This window comes from Manihot esculenta, chromosome 1, assembly GCF_001659605.2.
Source record: "Manihot esculenta cultivar AM560-2 chromosome 1, M.esculenta_v8, whole genome shotgun sequence".
Taxonomy (NCBI): domain Eukaryota; kingdom Viridiplantae; phylum Streptophyta; class Magnoliopsida; order Malpighiales; family Euphorbiaceae; genus Manihot; species Manihot esculenta.
In genome coordinates this window covers 40,452,635-40,476,893 of record NC_035161.2, presented here as the reverse complement: position 1 = coordinate 40,476,893, position 24,259 = coordinate 40,452,635, and the positions used below count along the sequence as shown (strand labels likewise).

General features: G+C 36.4%; 4 protein-coding genes and 2 non-coding genes across 8 annotated transcripts; 1 reads left to right on the top strand and 5 right to left on the bottom strand.

Annotated features, from left to right (window-relative positions):
* Positions 1-1,212: 1,212 nt before the first annotated feature.
* On the bottom strand, positions 1,213-5,149 carry LOC110614328 (ORM1-like protein 2). The gene is made up of 3 exons (XM_021755844.2): positions 4,723-5,149; positions 3,120-3,268; positions 1,213-1,634 (listed from the first exon to the last, which is right to left on the bottom strand). The coding sequence occupies exons 1-3, from the start codon at positions 4,906-4,908 to the stop codon at positions 1,496-1,498; spliced, it is 474 nt and encodes a 157-aa protein (XP_021611536.1). The 5' UTR covers positions 4,909-5,149; the 3' UTR covers positions 1,213-1,495.
* A 1,686-nt stretch (positions 5,150-6,835) lies between these two features.
* Positions 6,836-9,200, top strand: LOC110613815 (aluminum-activated malate transporter 10). Its single transcript, XM_021755541.2, has 6 exons — positions 6,836-7,583; positions 7,657-7,797; positions 7,876-8,148; positions 8,259-8,362; positions 8,478-8,621; positions 8,712-9,200. Exons 1-6 carry the CDS (start codon positions 7,247-7,249, stop codon positions 9,198-9,200), a joined length of 1,488 nt encoding a protein of 495 aa, XP_021611233.1. The 5' UTR covers positions 6,836-7,246.
* Positions 9,201-9,995: 795 nt separating this feature from the next.
* Positions 9,996-14,639, bottom strand: LOC110614308 (protein LEAD-SENSITIVE 1). 2 transcript variants are annotated; one of them, XM_021755835.2, is made up of 2 exons: positions 14,211-14,639; positions 9,996-10,940 (listed from the first exon to the last, which is right to left on the bottom strand). In XM_021755835.2, exons 1-2 carry the CDS (start codon positions 14,211-14,213, stop codon positions 10,230-10,232), a joined length of 714 nt encoding a protein of 237 aa, XP_021611527.1. In that variant the 5' UTR covers positions 14,214-14,639; the 3' UTR covers positions 9,996-10,229. The 2 variants fall into 2 exon arrangements, with proteins under 2 accessions (XP_021611527.1, XP_021611511.1); XM_021755819.2 differs by having other exon boundaries at positions 9,996-10,915; positions 14,211-14,628.
* Positions 14,640-15,284: 645 nt separating this feature from the next.
* LOC110614294 (bifunctional fucokinase/fucose pyrophosphorylase) lies at positions 15,285-22,572 on the bottom strand. 2 transcript variants are annotated; one of them, XM_021755799.2, is made up of 7 exons: positions 22,043-22,572; positions 21,238-21,538; positions 19,578-19,942; positions 18,809-18,935; positions 17,695-18,708; positions 16,652-17,385; positions 15,285-15,853 (listed from the first exon to the last, which is right to left on the bottom strand). In XM_021755799.2, the coding sequence occupies exons 1-7, from the start codon at positions 22,385-22,387 to the stop codon at positions 15,455-15,457; spliced, it is 3,285 nt and encodes a 1,094-aa protein (XP_021611491.1). In that variant the 5' UTR covers positions 22,388-22,572; the 3' UTR covers positions 15,285-15,454. The 2 variants fall into 2 exon arrangements, with proteins under 2 accessions (XP_021611491.1, XP_021611499.1); XM_021755807.2 differs by having other exon boundaries at positions 21,238-21,520.
* Positions 22,573-22,595: 23 nt separating this feature from the next.
* TRNAV-AAC lies at positions 22,596-22,669 on the bottom strand. The gene has a single exon. It is a non-coding gene; the product is annotated as a tRNA-Val (tRNA).
* Positions 22,670-23,961: 1,292 nt separating this feature from the next.
* TRNAV-AAC lies at positions 23,962-24,035 on the bottom strand. The gene has a single exon. It is a non-coding gene; the product is annotated as a tRNA-Val (tRNA).
* Between the last annotated feature and the right edge of the window lie 224 nt (positions 24,036-24,259).

Below are 24,259 nucleotides of genomic sequence, written 5' to 3'. Positions count from 1 at the left end.
TAACCTTCTTTTAACTTTAATATATATATATATATACACCTTAGGGATAACTTACAGAATTTAAAGGTTAAATGATTAATTTTTATTTATATTCACCCTTCAATTTTCTCCAACCAAATCTTACGCAGTACCTAAATTTAATTAAGACATAAAAAATACATGTCATATATATATACCCAAATAATGAGAATTAATTTTCCAACCATATATAAAAAAATGCACTTGATGGAGCAAGTATATGAGAGATATGACATACCCCACTTTTGAAGAAGATCAAAAAAGGAAAAGAAAAGGATGTTAAGTGGGATTATGTTGAATATTGAACAGAGAATTAGGAAGCAAATTGTACTTAGAAAACCAGTTTATATTTACCTGCTCCAACTAAAACCATATCTAATAATAATAATTTTTAGGACATTACCATTATCCCTAACGTCATTTCATTTTCATGAATGATGATTATCGCGTGTTATTGAAGCTCTTTTATTTTTTTCTTTCCTTATTATTTTATATTAAGTTTTGGTCTTGGAGGGGGACCCTCCAAAACATTCCCCTGGGCAAGCGTGCTATGAAATAATCTCTATTCCTCCACCTATATCCGAGTCCATAGAAATATGGTCGTTATTATATTATTTTATTTTATATTTTAATGATGAGTACATCTCATGAACGTGACTTTGGGTGGAAATGAAAGCTGCAGCATATTCACCCCTACCCAGACCCTAGCCAGCTATGATGGGGTATCTTTCTTTCTTCCCAATTTGGGTAGGTACGTGGCTTGTGGGTTCCTGTCCATTAATTGAAGTGCCTAATTATATACGGACCATACGTGGGCTATATTCATCCCTCCTTGTCTTTCTCTTTCTTTTTGTACAACCACATTTCATTCTTACAACTGATTCTACTTTTGTCCCATTCTTCGTTCTAAGCATACAATCTTTCTTCCCTTTTTCTTCTAAAAGGCAGCCACAGTGCCAATGAACAAAATTATAAATCTACCTAACCATTTTTTTTTCTTTCTTATAATTTTCCTTCTTGCAGGAAAGATAGATAAGAGTTTGACCATTTGACTACTAGAAGTCCCCAGTCCCCACTGAAATGACCATGCTTACTTCCCAGAAGAGGAGAATAGAACGGCGAAAAATAAAACTAAAAGCAAAACTTTTCAGGTTTAAAAGATGAAACTCAAGGTGCCACGAGATAAGAGTTCTGTTGTACAAAAAAGAAAAGATTTTAAAAAATTACATTAATAATACTGTCAAAATATGTAATAAGCCCAAGGACATAAAATTCTCTACTGTACAAAGACTTGATACATTTTATTCCATCATCATCTGAGATGGCTTGTAAGAGTAGCACAAAAACATTACATGTTCAAATGGCCTTCCAGTTCTGACTTCTACACAGAGATATAACATTTAAGCTGCGGATCAGATGGATCAGTGGAAAGTGACCTTTAAACAGGCTAAAACAACCATTTAAACACAAGCCCAGCTCACGTGTCTGCATTAATACCAAAGATCCGAACCTTATGCATATTTGGAAACTTGGCAACAACGAGCACTATTACAGCAAGTGTGTTGAAGAAGAGCATTGGATGTTGATAGTCAGTCGTGTGTGAGGCTATCAAGTACCTGGCAAAGCGAAAACGTGAGCATAACTTCTATCTCAAACATTGCAGTAAAATTCAAGATTAGTGCATAAATGACCTAGCTGGTAACTACAATTCAAAAGACAACTCAAACGACAGGTTGATCCAGAAAAACTTGATTATACGTAAAATTAGATAGCAGATGTTTTAATAAGAAAAAGTAATCAATAATACACCAAAAGATTGGCTAAGCTAGGAGAGAGGAAAAGGATGTGGGGGCAAATCTAGTGATGCATCCAAAACATATATTCAATGAGAGAGAGAGAGAGAGAGAGAGAGAGAGAGAGAGAGAGGACATCATGTGTATAATTTATGACATTAAAGCAGAGAAGATAATCATAAGAAAAAGTAATCAATAATACACCAAAAGATTGGCTAAGCTAGGAGAGAAGGAAAAGGATGTGGGGGCAAATCTAGTGATGCATCCAAAACATATATTCAATGTGTGTGTGAGAGAGAGAGAGAGAGAGAGAGAGAGAGAGGACATCATGTGTATAATTTCTGACATTAAAGCAGAGAAGATAATCAATAATATCATAGACTCAATTAGAAACCTTAACTGTTCAAAAAGGGCCAGGGTACCAAACCCAATGCCCTTACTTGCAATTGCCTGCAAGCACATGCTAAATCAGCAGTCGCTGGTAACTCTATACAAACTTTGGACAAGCCAATGCAAGAGGCAGGAGCCAACAAACATAGAGCCAACAGAAAATAAAACTTAAAATCATGCAAAAGTGTTGATTGACTATTCCCTCTTAAACTAGCACAGAACAATTTAACCTTGGGGAAAAGGCTGATTTATTGAACTGGTAACTACTAAAAGTATTTATGTAATGGGGAAATAAAGTTTCTCTCAGTGTAACATGGCCTACCAGCCTTTTACAGATTTATTCACGTATCACAGGGTACATGTTAATTTGGACAATAAAATTGCACACTTTTTCAATTTCCACCACATAATGAATTCCTCAAATTTTGATTTAAAAACCTTGACAAAAGAATATTCTATCATGTATACGTTGTGAACGAAAAAGATAAGTAAAAGCATGACAGCTCATGCAAGGTGAAAAAAAAAGGTGTAGATAATATATGATTATCCATCAATAGAGGGTAACAAAGAGTAGCCCAAAAAAACACAATTGGCAACAAAATACGTAGACCCCTATACAAACATGTGCATATGATCTTGCAGCTTCTTGTCATCTAACCAAATTAAATAGCACAATGAAAGCCTGGGACAATCATAATTGCCCAGAGCTTACTTACAATGACTTTCATAGAATCACACAACTAGTAATTACGCATTATCAATTTCCAGTAAGGACAGAAAAAAATCTGGAAATCGTTGCTCAACATGCACAATTATGGAAAGTCATGAATCATAGTGCAATAAGAATTAGGGAAGAAAAAAAGATGATGGCATATACATATTCTTAAATTTTAAGCTAAACGAATTTTGAGAACTTACAGCACCACAGGAACAACAGTTAGGAATTTTCTGTTGCGGGTAAGTTGCTTCCCATTGTCTATCTGTTCCCACCAAGTTAGTCCATTATAGATCCCTTGATCATCTGCAAATGGTGTCCCCTTTTTCCAATGGAAGAACTGGTAAGTGATCTACAAGATGAAGCAATTTACTCACTCAAGGTCCAATATCAACAATGAAACCAGTTAAGCTAGTATTAGAAAAACAAACATAATAAGCAGAGAAAATGAAAAATAGAAGAAAATGTTGTCATAAATCCAATCAGCAAAAGGCTAAGCAAAAGATAAAGTACTGTTAAGTTATTTTAAAATCCAAATAATGCCTGCTAAACGGCACCTAGCACACAGTTTATTGCTATTAAGCTTTGATAAAGCAATGAATAGAAATATCACTAGCTACTTCTGTTAAGAAAATACAGAAAACCACCAATACAAGTACTAGTTAACTTTAAAATGAGAAAACATGAAGTAAATGCCCATCCAAAAAGTTAACACTTGGTGAGGGAACACAGCAAAGTGAGTGCTTCAGATATAGAACTACATGGAAAAAATAAATCAACAAAAAACAGTGTGCCACTGTGATGTCAAGACAGCACCAATAGATATTAAAACACGGTAAACTAACCTAGCTGTAAGAGGATAGAAAGTTAGGACTTAACAGGAGTGCACAGGATAAAAATAACTAAAAGCAGACATATGTATAATCTCCACATATCACTGCTCAACAAGCCAGTTCAATTCAGCATCTAATTTTCTGCTCCGTTCCTGGATACATAATGTAGGGCACCAAGTAACACAGAGCAACCAATACAAAAGCTTAGTGCTTTATAAAAACTCAAGCAACATAAACATTAAAAGATTATCCCCAGCAAGCTTCTAATGGATAATCAAGTTTTCCTACTCCTTATAGGATGCAAACAAGGACTTCAACCAGAAAAACAGAATATTTAACAAGCCATATTGAAGCAATGCAGATTTTGCAGGAAACCATTTCTTCAAACCATATCCAGAAGAAAATTTTTTTTAATTACTTTGACAAGAATATTATAAGAAAAAAAATTACACAAGACAATCTACCGTTTCAAGAGAAAGATGGAAAAGCAAAAAAGAAAAAAGAGGTGGGGGGAAGCACTGGAATACCAATTTGGTAATTTAAATTTTCGGTGAAATTAAAGACATGAAGAAACATACAATTGGGGTTATGATTTACATAAAACATACAATTGGGATTATGATTTACATAAACAAAATAAATGGCTTACATAATTCGGATCCCAGAAAGCAACTGCATATAGAACCGCAAAGATCTATTTCTCATAAATCCACATAATAAATCGGCTAAATAAACGCCGCAAACCAGTTGAAAACCGCGAAATCGAAAGCAGAAAAATCCAACACTCACCTCAATCCAACACACACCTCAATCCAACACAAATAGTCTTTCTTTCTACAATTTATTTAAAAAAAAAAAAACCTAATCAGAATAATATGATCCAGCGCTCAACCCATAAATACGCGGAGAGATATGTAGGTAAGTCATAATTAGATATTAGAGGTGAATAGAATAGAAGAGAACAATAGCGTACACAGAAATGGGCGAGATTGACGACGGTCCAGGCCATGCCGGGAGAGCAGCCAAAGATGGAGAGCACAAGGAGCCAGGAGAAGAACAACATGAGTATGTAGGTAGTCCACACCCCTGGGTACATGAACCACTCGGTGTTCCTGTTCAGATCGGCCGGCGGCACCGCCTTCACATAAAGATTCGCCATAAATCTTTTCTATCCGTTAATCTATCTGTGGTCTTATTGATGATTCAACAAGCTCTGGTGATTTGGGAAATAAAATTCTCCTGAAACGAATAATTTTAATGGCTGCGACGATTTCTGATTCAAATCCAACCTCAAATTGTGGCTTCGCCCTTCGGTTAATGCTGATAATGATAGCTTTCAACTTCCAATTTGATTGACGTTAACTTAACCAGCGATGAGGCTAAAATATCTATGATCGATAAAAATTGATGGTTGGCCAGGAAGGACGACACCGTTTCGATGTGTTCTTCAAGCGCGGATAAAGCTATCGATCCACGCAACCGAATGAATAGGATTCATTCGATGAAGAAGCAAGGCGGAAACTATTCCCTGTTATGGTCCAAAGAGAAATGGGCTTTGCACTGAGGTGGCCCAGTAATGTCTCCACTAAAACTAACTACTGCTTCACCTGAATAATTTCTTTTTATGATTTTTCAAACGTATTTAATATAAAATAGAGTTCCTCCGTATTTATCAAATTAATTTGAGGAAATTGATTTACAAATTTACCCTTTTCTCCATCTCCTTCATGATTAGAGGTCCTAGAGAAATATCAAGACACTAATCCATAATGGTAATTATAGAACTTGCTGCACTTTTCTCCAAAAAGTTGCAGGGTATTGTCCTTTTATTCCACTAAAAATTGATATCCCTTACGTAACATAATTAAATTAGTTAGAATAATCTTACACACAGAAATTTAACTAAAAGTTGAGAGATATAAAAATCATTACCTAAATTTTGATAGAATGATGTGAACATAATTAAATTAATTAAGGTAGAATTAAATAAAGATATTAAAAATATTATGATAGCATATTTGAATTTGAATATTAGACCATTTGGTGAATGGATCTAAAATTAGGTCTCTTCCCTCTCTTGTTCTCTTCTCCACTAATCACTTGCCACAACCTACGTATACGCGTCAGAAGTTGATTTAGCTTACGGGTTGCCTTAAAACCTGGAAATTTTAAACTTATTGCAGCAATTGCGTATTCTTCTTGAATCTAAATGGCACGCATGCATGCATGCATTTGATAACCCATTTCAGTTTCTTACGTACAGTATAGTGCTACACTAAAAATTAATAAACGAATAAATGTATTTATTTGAGGGTAATTTTAAATATTAATTAATAAAATGACAAAATTATAAACCAAGGGCGATAATTGATATTGATCACTCAACGAAGTGAACACTGACCACCTAAGTTTCGATGAAATTAAAGATCAAAAACAACAACTTAATCTTTAGTTGCGGCCATGAATATCTAAGCTAATCATACAAGCCAACGATTGATGTTGGCCAATTACTGTCTGATTTAAATATACAACTAACATGTCCTTTTCCCCCTTTCTATCCATTCAAAAATTAAATTAAAAAAATAAAATATAAATTAAAACTACGAGCAATCAAATAAATAAATAAACAAATATATATTTATATAAATATATATACACAAATTTATTTCTGCACAATGCATGTAAAGATAATATTACAACGAGAAAAGAATAAAGCGATATTTTTATTTTAAAATAATAATAATTAATCATCTCTAATTTTATAACTTTTAAAACTAAATAAAGTTTAAGATATAATAACTAAACAATAATCGTTAACTTGTAATAGTAGATAACTGTTCAGGTAGTATTTAATTAAATGTTATAAAGAATAACAGTTTATAAATCAATCACTAAATCTAAATAATAATGTTTTACTGATTCAAAATACTAAATACTATTTTAAAAATGATTACCGAACATAATTAAAATCTTTATATTTTCAATAATTCAGGTAACTTTATTAATATTAATCTACAAAGTAAACACGTTTAGCTCAGATATTTTTTTATTTAATCCATGTTATCTCTTTAATTTGCATGCTCTCTTTCTATAGGCATTGTCCAATATAATTGGATATTTTTGGTCAGTATTGTGACAAAAATGCCATTAGCTCCGGAAAATCAGAAGTTTTTCTTGTACGACCCTCAATCGTAGGTTCCTTTTTGGATTGAAGCAGCCATGTACAATGTACATATAAATGACGCCCGACTGGCGACGACAGACAAGGCCGCAACACAAACCAGAACTACTAGTTAGAAAATAATTCCATATATGAAAGCTTAAAATAAGCTCTCCCCAAGATGTCGAATTTCCATGTCCATCCTTTTGGTAACAGCAATCAAAGGCTCATATAAAGAACTACCCACTTGCGTCGAAATGCCTTAAACTTTACTTAACAACCTAATCTCCGCTATTCTTGTGTGAGTCTGTTTTTTTTTTTTGGCTACCAGATAGAGATGGGCAAGGAAGGATCAAACAAATCAGAGTGGGGCATAAATATACCTGACGATACTTCAGAGATATTAGTGCCAGAATCTAGGCCATTAGGCCAAAGAGTCTGGCTGGGTGTAAGGGGTCTCCTAGGAGGAATAATTTTGAAGATTTGGAAGTTTTTGGAGAAAGCTTGGAATATAGGTGTTGCTGAGCCAAAAAAGGTCATCCACGGCGTCAAGGTGGGGGCGGCACTCTCTCTTGTATCACTTTTCTACTATATTAGACCTTTGTATGAAGGTGCTGGAGGAAACGCTATGTGGGCAGTTATGACTGTAGTCGTGGTTCTGGAATACACCGTGGGTTAGTATAATTTTCTTGAATGGTCTGCTGAAAGCATGCCTGCGGCCAAATTGCTCATTTTAATTCATTGCAGGTGCCACCCTATATAAATGTATCAACAGAGCAACGGCTACTTTTCTTGCTGGGTCCCTTGGTCTTGGTGTTCATTGGGTTGCGAGTCAGACAGGAGAAAAACTTGAACCCGTAATACTTGGAATCTCACTGTTCATTTTTGGTGAGTAGAGTCGTGAACCATGCATGGTATTATTTACCTGAATTGTGTTCTAATTACTTGTATTTTTATTCATTGTAGCTTCAGCAGCAACATTCTCGCGATTTATACCATCTGTGAAAGCAAGGTTTGATTACGGTGCTTTGATCTTCATTCTCACCTTTACCTTAGTTTCGGTTTCTGGTTATCGCGTGGATGAATTGTTTGATTTCGCTCACCAAAGATTATCTACAATTGTTATTGGAGCCTCCTTGTGCATTCTCATAAGCCTGCTTTTCTGTCCCGTTTGGGCTGGCACTGAGCTTCACAATTTGACTCATAGTAACCTGGAAAAACTTTCTGATTCATTGGATGGTATGTGCACAGCCAGCTATTGAAACCTAACCACCCACTTAATCTATTTTGATGTAGCTGAATTGGGTGCTTTTTCTTTTTGAAATTTGGGGGGTAAAAAGGAATTTCAGGATGTTTTGGACGTTACTTCACAAGCAACGGTGACGAGGATTTTAGCTTCAAGGTGGAAGAGTATAAATGCGTGCTTAATTCAAAGGCAACTGAAGAGTCTATGGTGAGTTGCTAAACAAATCCTCCATATGCTCTATCAGGAAGCTGAGTTCACAGCGAGTTGAATCTCCTTCTGTAATTAATGACCTTTTTTTTTTCCTTTGAAACATATTTATTAGGCCAATTTTGCAAGATGGGAACCTTCACATGGTCGTTTCAACTTCCGGCACCCTTGGAAACAGTACCTCGAGGTTGGGGCCTCATTACGTAGCTGTGCTAATTGCATTCAAACTCTCAATGGTTTCATGAACTCAGAAATTCAGGTAGAGCTAGCTTTATAGTATCTGCTAAGCACTATCTAATTATTCTTTATTTGCTCTACTCTGATAAGAAATTCTTGCATGGCGACACAGGCACCTGAATATCTAAAGAAGCATCTCAGTAGTCCCTGCACTAAGTTGAGTTTCTATGCTTCAAAAGTCTTGAAAGAACTGACAAATACAGTGAAGACCATGACAAAACCATCAAATACAGACTTGTCGACAGGATTTGGAGATATGCGACACGCAGCACAAGAACTTCAAAATGCGCTCAAATCTCTTGCTAACTACGTACCTGCGACGGCCCCAGCACCAACATCGGGTGCTGTTGCAAAAGCAGAGCCCACAACAAAAACTAGCCCACCACCTGTCATGGAGGTCCTTCCACTGGTCACACTGATATCTTTGTTAATAGAAACTGCAAGAAAAGTGGAAGACATTGTTGATTCTATTAACGAGTTGGCGAGGCTGGCAGAATTCAAGCCTGTCACTTCTAAAAGAGTCAACCAAAATGAGCCCAATAACAAACTCACCTCAAGCATCCCAGACCGTCAAACAACCAAAAACCCAACAGAGGCCTAAGAAATATTTAATAATGATTGCTTGAAAAATTCACTCTCAAGGGATTAAAATTTTCTTCGTAGAGAATTAATACTGTACATCAATGAGATAAAAACTTAGAAGAACTTCCTCAGAGGAAATCTCAGCTCTTCTCAATTTACCATGCATCAATAGCTCATTACGTTACGGTCTCTTCAGAATGCGTCTCTCCAGGAATTAATTGTTGGAGAAAAAGCATAGCACCATCTTAATTTTTGAGTGTTCCACTGTCTAATGTCTTCTATTGTGCTTGGGGCATCAGCATTTCACGAGTATTTAAATTATATTATCTAAGGAATATTAATAAATAAGTAAAATAAAATGATATGTAAAAGTACTAGTTTTTTAATTTGAAACTCCAATGGGACTTTGCAAGACAAATTAGGAAAATTTGATGGGTGAGGATTGTCAATAAGGAAATGAAGTCAATTTTTCTTTTTTTTTTTTTTTTTTTTTTTTTTTTTTGTTATAATTGACTTCCATTGAAAACAGTTCAGTGCCACTTTGTTGTGCTATATTCATGATATTGAATAGGGAACATTTTTCTAATGATGAATTCGACATGCCGTATTAACAAGTCTAAATTCTTAATTCATATAGTGTGAAATAAAAGCTTGAATAGATGGAACCTTAAAGTTTTACCTTACTGAAGCGGTTTCAACCTTTCTTACTCATCTGACTGAAATGTCTTGTGCCATTTCCTTAAGACTAATCTGGTAGTCTAATTCAAGTAAAGGCCCATCAGCTATACCCTGATGTTCCATGTACTTCCACAGCTTCGACAAACCATTTAAAGTATATAGACTAGATTTCATAAGTTAAATACAACACAGGACAGATGACTCTAAGGAACCATCATTTAACAGTTTAATATGCTGTCAAACCTGTTCTAACTTACAGTGAAATAAACGAAACCATTAACTCCCATTCGAGAAGTTTTGTTAACATAGACAAATTCTTAATAATTGCTAATGTAAAAATAGCCTCACATGAAGACTGATGAAATTAATATCACCTGGCAATTAATCGTGAAGCCTCATTATCCTCATAGACTTCCTCATGAGGATCTGTCCAGCCCAGGTTCACAGCCAGGTCTTCCACAGCAACCTTAATCACATCACTTCGGACGCCTATATCAGTGGCATATCTGCTCATACAGTACATGCCAGCTGTTACTGTTGCAACACCAACAGGACTTGGCATTAGCAACTTTAGAGGAGACGAAAGGAGAGCAGCCAATGGAGCACCAATGAATGAAGAAGCCTGACCACTTCTTCCAACCCCCTGCCTGTCCATTACCAGAAGACCTGTTTTACAGTATAAAGCAAAATCTTCACAGTTGTTCCCGAGAACATCATAATTGCCAAATCCATTTTGAAGAAGATACATAGCTCGGTGGATAACTGTTTCTTCTGGGTCCGAAGCAGCAGTGGTGCATGTACCTCCACGTAATTTTGCCAGAAAGACAGAAGGGGTTACCCCATATTCAAAGCAGTAAAGGGATCCTTTTCCAAGGAAGCAGTCCAGACAGGAGAGGGCTACCCCACTATTGGGTTGCCTGAATCCGCAGTCAGGAATATCACAGGATGAGGGAATGCTCGATATTGTATTGTAGATATCAGAAGATGTGTCTGAGCTTGAATTTGCATTCTGCCTGGGTGTAAAGTGGACAACCTTGTTTCCGCCAACAAAGATACCTGCAAATTCAGATTTAAAGTGTGCCTTTTTCCCAAAATTTCAGCACAAAATGAATTGTCAAAAATCCAACAAAATCATCATCAACTGTTCCAAGCCGACTAAAATGCAACATTGGCTAAGAAATAAGGCACTTCGTTATGCTTCTTAGACAACAAAAGAGGCAGAATTTTTATTTTCTTTTGGTCTAGACCATCTGACATCCAAAGCCCACTGGGTAGAATTTAATTAGAAATTTCACTTATATGCAAAATTGAGGGAGACATGCTATATTACATCACATATATATATATATAATTACTTGTTCATTATATGAAGTGTATAAAAGGCAATTCTCAAGTTAACAAAGACATAAAATTCAATCTACTCCTCGACTTGAAAGTATGTCCAAGGAAAACAATGTTGAGATTTGTATACTATGCCACCTTAGAATGAAGAAATAAGCACATAACAATATTAATTTTGACACTATATAAATCCAGAGAATTAACATTTCTATCTCCCTTTACAGCTTTGGAAGACATTTCAACAGAGGTCTAACCGCTTGAGCCTTTTGAAGCGTGACCTAATAAAAGCTCGGTTCATTTGCTTAAGGACCAAGTTTGAGCTTGATTTTAGGCTTATTTAATAAAAACCAGCCAAGCTTGAAATTACTACGATTCAACTTGTTTAGGTGCAAACTGGCTTATTCATAAGTTTGTGAGTTGACTCATGATCAGCTCGTGTTTCAAAAATGAACCATCACAATGTTGGATATTTAATTAATGTGACGCATGAGCTTACTAGGTCAAGAAATGGTTAACGAGAAAGTCTTGCAGATCATGTTGCAGATATCTTAAAAAGAGGATAAAAGTAACTCAAAGAAGATAGGCATGACTACAGGGGGAGTGGAAGAACTAGCCATGTCTCTGAAAACCAAACAACAATACAAGCTGTTAAATTTGGGCCAGACCTAACTCAACCCAAAACCTAGCTCAAGGAGGAGGATTGCCTATGCCTCATGTAAGGGGGCACGTTACCCATTTCCACAACCTGTAACAGCCCGGACGTGATCCCCGGCACTGTTACCGTTCACGGCCCAGGGCTATCCCTCGCCTGGCCTCTTGCCACCTTGGACTTTCCACTGGCGTCGTGAACAGCTCTTAACATACATTCACCCTCACGGGTTCCTGGCAGGATTTGTCCCCTTGGGTTCTCGCATCGCATCCTTCCCCAAGTGGATTTGGCTCAAATTTCCCTTTGAAAATTAGGTCGCCTCCCCCACTACTCGAACCCTTGGCCTCCCACTTTAAGGGAATAGTCTGGTGAGGTGGCAAGGGCCAGGCGAGGGATAGCCCTGGGCCGTGAACGGTAACAATGCCGGGGATCACAATTGGAACAATTGGTACTCACTCTCACCAGACTATTCCCTTAAAGTGGGAGGTCAAGGGTTCGAGTAGTGGGAGAGGCGACCTAATTTCCAAAGGAAAATTTGGGCCAAATCTACTTGGGGAAGGATGCGATGCGAGAACCCAAGGGGACAAATATGGATGTTAAGAGCTGTTCACGACGCCAGTGGAAAGCCCGAGGTGGCAAGAGGCCAGGCGAGGGATAGCCCTGGGCCGTGAACGGTAACAGTGCCGGGGATCACGTCCGGGCTGTTACACAACCGATATGCGATTCAACACACCCCCTCACGCCCAGAATTGCCCAGAATTTATACTGGTGCATGGCACATTTACGGGGCGCCCAACATCGGATGTGAGGCTATGATACCATTTTAAATTTGGGCCAGGCCTAACTCACCCCAAAAGCTAGCTGAAGGAGAAGGATTTCCTATGCCTCGTATAAGAGGCACATTACCCCTTTCCACAACTGATATGGGATTCAACACAAGCTATAGATCCTCACAATAGCTCTAAACTACAATGACAGAGCAACTTCCAACAGTTAATGCAAAGATGTCAATGGCATTATGCAATGGCGCCACAAAAAAGCATATATTGCTGACATGAACACTCAACACAGAACTTGTTTATATCTCTACCACCTGTCATGGAGGGTTAATGACAGAGTCTAAGTTACAAGAAGTCCAATTCCATAGACTTGGATCAGAGAACTGTACTCAAGGAGATACCATACCAAAATAGATGCAGACGATTTGCAAAAAAGGACAAAGATACAATTTAATCTTCATAGATTCTGATGTCATCAGTCCACATGGAACAACAAAATTCGAGGGCAAAAGATCAAACTGTTCCACTGTGGAGGGTCAAGCACCACTAACGAAAAATGTGATTGAAGAGTTTGTTGTAGCCTAGGCGTATGATTGTTAATTAGCATAGAGTGTAAACCCACAGGATATTCCTATTACCCATTCTTTATCCGCAGAGCAAAATAACAACTCAAAGAACACTAGTTTCCTTCCGGAATACAAGCCATCTAATCTAATGTAAATGTTCCAGTAACTTTTCTTCCCTGTTTAATTACGCACTTGCTTTTGTTAAAGTGGCACCCATAAGAAGGACAAAGGTAACAAATATTTAGTTATCTTCCCTATAAAAAGGCCTAGTGCATTCAATAATATCACGGGAAAATGACAAATATCAAGCAGAGAAAGTTAGAATCGTGTGTAACCAGTTCATCATTGTCCAAGAAAGAGGGAAAAGGCGGTTTCTCCAAGACTAATATTCAGCTCCATTAGACCAGTTACAATTAGTCAATTATGACCAATAATGCACGCAGAAAAAAAACGACAAGATAGTTGATATAGAATTTTACCTATAGGGAAGACAACATTACGCATAAACTACTGAGTTTTAATATTAAAATTGACATTCTGACCTCAGAAGCCAGGAAATTTCAAACATGTACACCACAAACTCTCAAAGAATCAGTTAATTCCTAAACAGCATAATGCAAATCAGATGTTGAGCATCTCTAAGAAACACATTTCAATGCAGAAAACATCCTCAGCATAGAAGTCAAATCAAATAAGAAAAAGAGATGAAAATAATTAAACAAACAAGGGCTTCCAACGAAAAAAATATTATGGTAGTAAAAGAAGGTGGGGAAAAGAACAATGAGGGAAGAAAGAGAATTACATGATGAAATCGAATTAAATTCTGAGGAAAGACAAACAAAATGGAGGAACCAAATCTAGGTAAAAAAATGCTTTAGAATGAGAATTCACAAAAAACCCACATTGCGAAACCTTCCGTGTCAACGGAAATGTACACAAAAGAGAGAGAGAGAGAGAGAGAGAGAGAATGAGAGTTTTCCGAGTCAAAACAGAAAGATACACAGAGAGAGTCATACCATGGTGAGAGTAGGTGAATACAGCCCTGTAAGTGTAGATGTGATCCCCTGGCTTGATTTCACTTCTCTCCACTCTATGGGTGAGAAGACCCATCTCTCTCCCTCCCTGCCGCTATTTGGACTTCGTTACCTTACTTGGAAATTATACTAACCAGCAGTCGCGGTCGCAGTCGGTGCGCAAATCATTTCTAAAGCCAACAAAAAAGTCATTTTCAATGGGATGAGCTAATAAATGGACGCTGTGGCAAAATATAATTAGTCGATGGTAACCCACACGAATCTGCTCAACTGCCTTTACCAAAACATCTATATATTTTCCGATTAAAATATAAACATGTAGTCATTTCATTTCAGGTTTCCGAGTTATTGCTAACAGTGATGACGCTTGATTCTTTCTTCTCTGTTTTTGCTCTATGCATTCGAGTCTCGTTGTCTCAAAGGTATATTTGACATTATGCTTACCTTTCTTTTCTTCCTTATTCTTTCTCAGGGGTTTGGACGAAGCTTCCTGATCTTTGAAAAAATCAAATTAAACAACTAAATAAAAAAAGGTAAGAAAGTATTATATTGTGAAACTTAAATTGAATAATTTTTTATATATTAACTTATACTAAGTTGAAAAAAGAATTATATCTTATATTTCAAACATAAAATTTTAAATTAAAACTAAATCAAAATGAACTGAGAATTTAATTCTAATTCTAATTTTGAAAAAAAAAAATACTGATTCGATTACGGTTCTGTTTAAGAATCGAATCCACCCATGTCCGCCCCTTGTTGGTGTGTTTCCAATAATTCTTTATTGATTACCTGCTAATACAACATGAATCTGATACGTTGCCTTGGGTGCTGGGGCGAAAGCGTCCGTTATCCTTGGGCCCAGAAAAGAAAACTTCCAAAACGCTTTGGATTCTTTCCCTTGTTGGCACGTTATGCTCATGCAATGGTTGGTTTGGCAATCAAGCCACTAGCATCCCCATGACCTGCTTTCTTCCTTCCAATTCTCAATCCTTCAATGGCGTAAACAAAGAAATTAACAGAGCACCGATCTAAGTAGCTAACCACAAACAGCTATACTGTTGAATCTTATCAGGCTCTTATATCAACGCGTAAGTAAATTTTTTGTTCCTTGCATTATACAATCATCGCTTATATATCATCTTATGAATCTATCGTAAAGAATCATACATGGGTGATAGTTCTGTATAAAGAATAACACGAGCTATTGATGATGATACGTATGTCTAGTCGTCTAAAAGGATGCTCCACTTGTAGACTTTCACATTAAAATCTGAACATTCTTCTAGCTTATGTCTCAGTTCTTTTCCGGAGTTGGCATCCTTGGCAAGTAACAAGGCAAAGCCCCCACCACCAGCACCCACAAGCTTGTAGCCACAGCAGTAGGGGTCAGCAAATGCAAAAAGCCTATCAACTAATTCATTGCTGCAATACGGGTCAAGTTCCTGATGCAACCTCCAGGCCTCCAGCATTATCTCCCCTAGTTCATCCACTTCGCAATTCATTAAAGCCTCCCTCCCAATTTTTGCCAGTTCAGCAAGGCGCTTGACACTAGATACAAGTAGATTATCCCGCCGAAGGTATCTAGTAACTACTTTCTGTAGAACTTGATGTGCAAGTCGAACCTGCATAAAAATTACAGAACGTAAGATGACAACTAATAATCAAAGATCCATAACCTCTAATGTAACAATAAAGGCGCGCTTCCCCCTTTTACAGTAGCAATTGCATGAAATGATGGAAGAAATTTTCATAACAGGAATACGATAGCCCAATAACCTAAGGAGCCATCAGTAGTTTTCAGACTCATGAATAAACCCATGCAAGGTTCTACTTCTATCGTCTATTTGTCACATTTTACTATGGTATTCCTCACACTTGATGCACTTTCCTACACATTTCTTGCCAATCACCAAACTCGCTGGCAATATTTTCTGGCCATCACTTCCCTTTTGTTCAACTTCTTTTTTATTTTTCTACTACTACACTTATACACAAGTCTACAACCTTCTCCAGAGTTACCACCATCCACATCTCATGGTGATGCAGTTGACTGTATATATTGATCAAGTGGCCTGGGGAAGCAGACAGTAAGGAGGTTTAGCATAATAGGACTTATTCTGCATGCTACTTTTATGTGCCCACCTGCATTCATTGAAGAAATATTTATCTTGCCTTTTGATTTTAATAAAACTAAACTTTACAATTAACAAATCAGGCACATTTGTGTTGAAGGAAAAAGCTTCAAAACTAAGACTGGGTCTTGAGCTCAAAGCCGGCCTGTCAGATGGACTAACCACTTTCTAGTTTGTTGTACCATAAGATACAACATCCTGAAGCTAGTAACCAGTGATGTTAGTTTGTTTGAAATGAAACTCAAAAGGCAGGTCCAAAATAAAATAGAAACAAAAACAGTAACTTACTTGTCCAGTAAACACCACAAGCAATCTCTGCTGCAGCTCTGAAATAAGCTGAGAAGAAGCCAGTAAGGGGACGACTTGGAGCCTCAACGGTATTCCTGGGAAACTTGTAGTAAATTTAATACCAGGGTACAAACCTCCAATTTGATCCTGCCACCCACCTCCTGTCCCCATGAGTTGCTCCAATACCAAAACCAGTCTAGCAACATTTTCATTACTTTTATCTCCACCAGTTATATGAAGCAGGCCTTTCACAACAGCAGCTGCTAGGATGCTAGAAGTTCCCAGGCCGCTACCACGAGGTACATTTGCCCATGTCTTGATCTGTAAGCCCATGGATACAAGAATGTTTTCATGAATAATACCAGTCACAAGCAATGCAGCTTTGACTAGCCGGAATAAATCATCATTGTCAAATGGAGGAGCAATTGAGACAACATTCTCAATGTATGATTCGTTTCCAGTATCATCACTAATTAACACTCCAATCTTTTCTGTTGTCTCTATGATTGTGCCGATGGGAAGAGAACCTTCCATACTTATTGCCATGTTCAGAACACAACCGGCACGCTCCAAGCTCCATGGAGGAGTGTCACTCCATCCCCCAACAAAATCCACACGAACTGGTAACTCAACCTTTACCCTTCTAGCACAGAAATGTGGATTAACAGAGCCATCAATGTGATTTTTCTCATATTCTGAAGCAGGCAAGCTGCCAGGAGAGACTGAGAGATGTTCTGTGGGCCAAAAGAAATGTTTGTAAATTGTGAAAATTTGAACGAATACAAAGGCCACATACATGAACTCCGATTGAGCAGTGTAATTAACAAAAGAAAGGCTCACATGTAAACTCCAAGGGACAATGTAATTCACAAAAGAAACACAAATGTCAATGAACAGAAAGCAAAAGAGATTATGTTCGCAAGAGAAGGACAATGGGAATTAATATCAATCCAGTTTAGTTTATAGATTTTATGGTGATGCAATATACATATCGCACAGTTCACCATCAAGATAATGCTTAGTATATGGATATCTAACCCTACCTTTAAAACCGTATCTCACAGCTGAAGCAGTTTCATCAGCAACTGCCGCCCAAACTTTATGTTCCAACTGCAATGCAGTTTTTTCATCTTTGCATGCTCGAAGAAGATCAACTTGCACCTGGTACGCTCGACTCTTGGGAAGAATTTTAGAATTCTGCTCCTGAAGTTTGGGACACAGTTCTAATAAATCCTTGCATATTTTGACCCCTGAATCTTCCTTCTGTAGAATTTCTTGACACAATTGGGACAAATTTCGTCCAAGTATGCCATAGTTAATACAAGCCTTGGCAATTCCAGCTGCAAGATCAGCTTGATGATCACTTGAGCCTGTACACATTTTTGAAAAGTCAATTGATCTATGCAACTCCTCCAAACTGACACGGCGTGATTTTTTCCACAAGGAAAGCAGATTTTTAGATTTTGTATCACTCAAACCCATCAACCATGAGGCCAGATTAAGCATCTCAAAGTAAGAAAGAATGGGGAATATTTTAGCATTCCATAAGCACTTCTCGTGAGAACCTACTGAGTTCCACAGGTCACTTTCTTCAATCCCCAAATCATGCAAGACTTTATTCCAGGGTTTCCCACAGAAAGTCCCATCCTTGGAAAGTGAAATTTTTGGGTTATCATGGAGGCCACAGTACACTATGACTCTTTCTGTACATTCCACTAGAGGAACCTCCCAAAGACATTGACGATCTGGAAGCATGAATCTGAATGAATTTTCTGCCATCCCACCAAGGTCTCCGGGGACATTAATACCAACAACTACAGATTGGGAACCAATTTGCATTCCACCAGATATGGATGAATCATATATGAGAGAATCTTCTCCAACTGAGACACCAGATTCAATTTTGCTAGAAAGAACTACAGCAGATGTTGCGACATCAGATGCAGTCGTGGCTGGGATGGAACACAAATGTCTTCGACCCACAAGTTCTGTGCTAACACCACTTAAGTGATCCAAAACTTCACTTGAGGTTCCAAAGTGTAGGAACAACAAATCATCTGCAATGAATTACAGTAGAGAAATGATAACATAAGTTAATCACATAATAAAAGCAATGAGAAATGTCTTTACAAGGGCTTTCAGTGGTTTTCAACATACAAGCACAGTAACTAAACATCTTTTGTTTGCCCAATATTCTGACCAGTTCTTTGCCCAAAGGCCGCATTTGCAGCCACTCATGTTTTGCAGGCACCCAGGCCGCCACTAGATCTTCATACAAACTCATCTGTGCAAAAGTCCAGTAAAGTACACCAGTTTCAGCAATATGGGGATGTCACCAACTAGTGAATGTTGAACAATATCAAAGAGTACACTTAAGAAAAATCTACAAACAAGAGATATGCTTCATTTAAGCAATTTGCAATTCGAAAACAAATTATAGCTCGAGCATATGGTTTGGAATTGAAGTATGAGAATAAACAGGTCTAAGCTAAAATATGAAACATGGGTATTAAGGCTCTTGTTACATTGAAGCAATCATCCATAAGGAAGAAACTCAAAAGCAGGTCTGTCCATAGAACTAGAAGTCTAGAACAAAATGGATGAAGCAGAAAATACTTCTATGTGGTGGCATTAGCTACAAGATTATCAAATGGAAGGATGGTACAGCAAAAAAGCCAAGTAGGTCCTAGTAGCAGATAATGTTAGGTGGCATCCACAAGTAAAAATGTGAGACATAAGTGAGGTGATGGTAGCAGAGGTAAAACATTCATGGGAAAAAGAATACAGAGAAGAATGGCTAGGGAACTTGAGGTCAATTACGATTTTACTAACATATAGCGATTGAACTAAACTAAGATGTACAGGCATTAATGTAGCAATATGATGAAAAAGGATTGATGATTATAACTTGGAAATTGTAGCTGACCTCTTTTCTGTTCTCTAGAAGTTCTGTAATCATTGGTTGGCAGGAACATGCAAGCTTGACAAGCATCAGCCATGCTTCGCCTCTAACTGCTATCATTCCAGTATCAAGCAACGTCCTACCATCATCCAGTAATGCTTGATTCTTAGCAAGCTCCTCTACACTAGGTTTCTGTAGGAGATTATCAACCAGACTGACTGTATAACGGTCAGCTTGAGTCCCAGTTTTAGATGCGACAACAACACCATGGTTAGAAGCAATATCAAGGGTGATAGGAACTGTGATGATACAGGATGCATCCTCTGGAATTACAATAGCAGAGGCATCAAAACATGGAAGAACATCCCCAGTCATTGTCAATATTCCACCTGCAAAGATTAAAAATTCCTGAGTGACTAAAACTGTGGCATGAAATGATTCTGTTGCATAAACAACAATTCTACCATGGAGGCCTTTCACTTGAGGCCATTAGGATTTGACGATGATAACAAATATATTGCAACATCAAGCTGTTTCAGAAATCTGGTAGCAGGTGTAAACTATTCTCAGCTCTATTCATGCACAATTCCAGAATCAAGATAATGAGGAAATATAACTACAGATAATATGCAGTTAGATACATAATAGCAAAATGTATCTTTTGGTCTCTGCACTTTTTTTTTTCTAATTGAGTCCTCAGTTTTACTTGGTCACATTGTATTCCTGAACCTTCGTTTTTTCCTTTTTTTTTCTCTTTATGTTTGGTCCTTATTTAACAAAAATTGGAAATGCAATGCATGCACCATTTTAGGTGAATGCGTCCAGGAAATTTTGAGTTATTTTTCATTTAAAAAAGAAAAGGCAAAAACATATATTTTAAGCCTGTTCCTTTCTGAACAACATTCTCTCTCCCTCCCTCTCTTACTCCCTCTTTCCCTCTACATGCCTTTAATCCTCGTAGATGATGAGGAAGAGAGAGATATAACGATGGAGGAGAGATGTGGCTGAGTGTACTTTTTCTTTTCTATCATTTTATTTTGGTTGTGATGTGAATTTAATGCTCCTAAGCGCACATAACTTCTGTTAGAACAGGACTAAATCTTACCCAAATAATAATAATAATGATAATAATAATAATAAAAGGTTCAAGGACCTAAATTTTTTTTTTTCGGCCTTATCTTTTAGTGCCATTAAGTCTTTTTCTTTAAAGACCTGTTAAGAAAAGGATACAATGTCAAAAATATAAAAGCACCAAATGTTCAAAAAATAAAATAATATAAAATAAAATAAGAGTTCAGAGATGCAAAGTGACCAAATAAAATTATAGGAAATCAATACAAAGGAAAAAAGTTCAGGCACTAAAGATTTGTTTTACCATACATAATTGATAGAGGTTATCTTTAGCTACTTAAGCTAATAGAAACTAATTCCATGAAAATCACATTAAGCCTCAAAACATCATGATGAAACCATTTTCAATGATGTACATCAATGAATTGACATTCTCCTCCACAGTGTAGCGATATGAAAACCAAAATTTGAACTACTTTTACATCGCTCTTTTTGCCATAAGCTAAAGCAGATAAATAAATGGTGAGCTAATGTTTTGCTTAAAAAAGTCAATGCTGGTTAAGAATGTTTCATGGTAAGAACATAACCAGATTAAACAGAAGCGATGAACAACCTTCGTTCTTAAAAGCTTGTCTTGCACAAGAAGCAATTGCAAGTATATGGTCAAAAAGCAGCGGAACAGGCCCATCAGAATCTTCGGCTGCTAGATATGGAAGTGGTAAGAAAACTTTTCCCATAGGATTTGCCCATGGGACCCTCTTAGAATCACCTCCAGCATGAAGCAACAGTATATGCTTTTTGGCCACAAATCTAACAATTGGCAGGACAAGATCTTCACTATTTGATCCTGCATATGACATGTAAGATCGAGAACTTCCATTTTCTGTGTTTGCCACCTGTAGATCAGAGACGCCCTATCAAGCCCATAAGTAAAATGGTTCACTAGTAGCAATACTGCTTCTTAAATAACGCTCTAGAGTGAAGATAAAATTGACAATCAATATCCTCAGCAGATATAAATTACAAATTTTCGTGAGATTCTCATGTCAGATAACAAAACGTTAAACTTATTAATTTCACTCTGACACAAGAATAATCCAACTGTTCATTTCATGAGAGCCATAGATCCTAATTGATAATTGGCCAATCAAGGAAAGCCTGATTACATTTATAATGTCAGCTGCTAAATAGAATCATCAACTCCATTTACAATTCTTTTGTTTGGAATGAAAGAATTCAATTCTTTTAGATTTAGAAATCTTATATGACTTTGAAAGAATTCATTTCTTTTCTTGAAAAATGCATCATGCCAAACGAGGCGTAAATGCTTACATTGTAACTTTCATACTAAATTTTAGTAATTCATGGAAAACAAATACCAAAGGCAAAGGCAAAAAGCAAATTAGCAATCATACTACCTCTGGGCCAAGATCGACCCCTAGCATCTCATAATGGCGAGCGAGTGCATAAATGGCATTAAGAGTGGCGGCACCTGAGCCGATCCGATGGCCGTCAGGGTCGGGCACGGCGAGAGTGACGGTGGAGGAGGCGATCCGGCCTGTACGTTTGGCGCGGTTGAGCTGCCATTCGTATAGCTGGGCTTGCTCAGGGCTAGCAGCCGTGAGGACAATGGCGTCCCAAGTGGGGACTCTAGACGGATGTCTGACGGACAACCTCAAATGGTACCACGATTTTCTAAGAGTCGCCGCTAAGTCTGCCTTGAGCTTGGTTCGGGAGAATCTCCTCCCTCTTCTGGGTTCCATTAAGCTGCTCCACTACACTTTGGGAACAAGTTAGTGTCGGTGGAGTGAATGTAGACTGTAGAACAACCGGCCTATGGAGAAGATGAAGAAATCTAACTAGTAAGAACGATTCAGTGAATATTTTCAATTTTCAACGGCCGTCGGGATTTTAACCAAAATGATGCAAGAATGAGAAAATTAATTGAAAAAATGGGGAAAAAATACAAAATGGCGTCGCCCGGACTCGAACCGGAGACCTTCAGTGTGTTAGACTGACGTGATAACCAACTACACCACGACACCGTATTGTTCTTACATTTCGAATTTCCTATACTTTAAATGTAATTTAAAAATTTATTTCGCTTTTATTACTCAATTTTAATTAATATATATTACTAAAATAGTAAAATCGTTTTTTTAATAATAATTTTAATTAATATTAAAATAAAAACTTTTATTCATATTAAGTTAATTGTCTAATATATAGCTTTTAAAAAATCTAGCATATATATATCCAATTCAACAAGCATTGAAAGATTTTCATTTTTTTTAATCAAACATCCAATTATGTTTAACATTTAATAAAATAAAAATACAATTCTAAAAATAACTATTAATTAATTTCATTATAAAATATGTAAAAAGATGCAGAGAAATGGATAAATGGGTTAGTTATGAAAAACTGCTAATTAATATAACATATTAAAATCATTTTTTTATAAAATAAAATAAAATCGACAATTTTATTAGAATAAATTAAAATTAATTGGTGAAAAGAAAACAAGTATAAAAATATGTGATTATTAATAAAAAGTTATAAAAAAAGAACTGCAAAAATTAATAAAATGATAAATTGGTAAAAGTTATAAACTTTAATATCCATGCTTGAAAAGCGGTAATAAATAAAATTTTCGAATGTGTAAAATATTTTTGAGTGTCTCAAACGTAATTAAATATGGATTTTTAAATAATAAAGAGAATTTAAAATTATTATTTACAATAATTTGAAAAATACTATTTCAATTGATATATTTTTTAATTTAAAATTAAAACTCTACTTATTTTAAAAAATAATTTATATTTAAAAAAATTTTGCTCATAAAAAGAAAATATTCTGTATAAAAAACATTAATATGACTTAATTTTTCTCAATTTTTATTTTTTATTAATTAATTTTCCACTTAAAATGTTAAAAACATTGAAAATATTTTTCTATTTTTCTGTATACAAGCAAAGCTTAAAAAAATCGTCAAATTTCACTTTTTGATATAATGTTAAGTATGTTTTGTGATTTTATATTTCAAAACATTAAATAGTATATTTAATTAATATTCTGTATTTTTTAAAATACCGTGATCTTCCAAGTGTTGCCGCAAAGTCTGCCTAGATAATGATGCCAGACTGGAGAATATGAATTGGAAAAAAAGCAAAAAAAAAAGCATATCAAAATCATGTAGATTGGCGTCGCCCGGACTCGATCCGGAGACCTTCAGTGATAACCAACTACACCACGACACCGTGCTCAGATAATGATACAACACTGGAGAATATGAATTGAAAAAACAGCTGAAAAAAATATTCTCAAGCAATTAGATTGGCGTCGCCCGGACTCGAACCGGAGACCTTCAGTGTGTTAGACTGACGTGATAACCAACTACACCACGACACCGTGCTGATGTAACTGCCACGGAATCTTACTCAGATGTTATACGAGAGATATCCTTTCCTCAATAGTTCAACTCTTTGAACTCTACCCTCAAAAATTAAAAATTTGTTTAATTTAACCATTAAATAAAACTGATAAGTAATTATATCTAATATATTATAGATGTTTGATAAATTATATTTAATTATTATTATTGGTATATAAAATTATTAATAGAGATATATATT

What these genes read in the sequence shown, in the direction of transcription:
- LOC110614294 (XM_021755799.2), bottom strand. Translation starts at nt 22,387, where the DNA reads ATGGAACCCAGAAGAGGGAGGAGATTCTCCCGAACCAAGCTCAAGGCA. An exon ending in GATGTTTAGTTACTGTGCTT is followed by an intron (nt 18,709 to 18,808) that starts GTATGTTGAAAA and finishes AATTCATTGCAG; the next exon opens with ATGATTTGTTGTTCCTACAC. An exon ending in TTGTGGTGTTTACTGGACAA is followed by an intron (nt 15,854 to 16,651) that starts GTAAGTTACTGT and finishes ATTTTTATGCAG; the next exon opens with GTTCGACTTGCACATCAAGT.
- LOC110614328 (XM_021755844.2), bottom strand. Translation starts at nt 4,908, where the DNA reads ATGGCGAATCTTTATGTGAAGGCGGTGCCGCCGGCCGATCTGAACAGG. An exon ending in TCAATCTCGCCCATTTCTGT is followed by an intron (nt 3,269 to 4,722) that starts GTACGCTATTGT and finishes TTCATCTTGTAG; the next exon opens with ATCACTTACCAGTTCTTCCA. An exon ending in ACTGTTGTTCCTGTGGTGCT is followed by an intron (nt 1,635 to 3,119) that starts GTAAGTTCTCAA and finishes TCGCTTTGCCAG; the next exon opens with GTACTTGATAGCCTCACACA.
- LOC110613815 (XM_021755541.2), top strand. Translation starts at nt 7,247, where the DNA reads ATGGGCAAGGAAGGATCAAACAAATCAGAGTGGGGCATAAATATACCT. An exon ending in GGTTCTGGAATACACCGTGG is followed by an intron (nt 7,584 to 7,656) that starts GTTAGTATAATT and finishes AATTCATTGCAG; the next exon opens with GTGCCACCCTATATAAATGT. An exon ending in TCATGAACTCAGAAATTCAG is followed by an intron (nt 8,622 to 8,711) that starts GTAGAGCTAGCT and finishes ATGGCGACACAG; the next exon opens with GCACCTGAATATCTAAAGAA.
- LOC110614308 (XM_021755819.2), bottom strand. Translation starts at nt 14,304, where the DNA reads ATGGGTCTTCTCACCCATAGAGTGGAGAGAAGTGAAATCAAGCCAGGG. An exon ending in ATTCACCTACTCTCACCATG is followed by an intron (nt 10,916 to 14,210) that starts GTATGACTCTCT and finishes CTGAATTTGCAG; the next exon opens with GTATCTTTGTTGGCGGAAAC.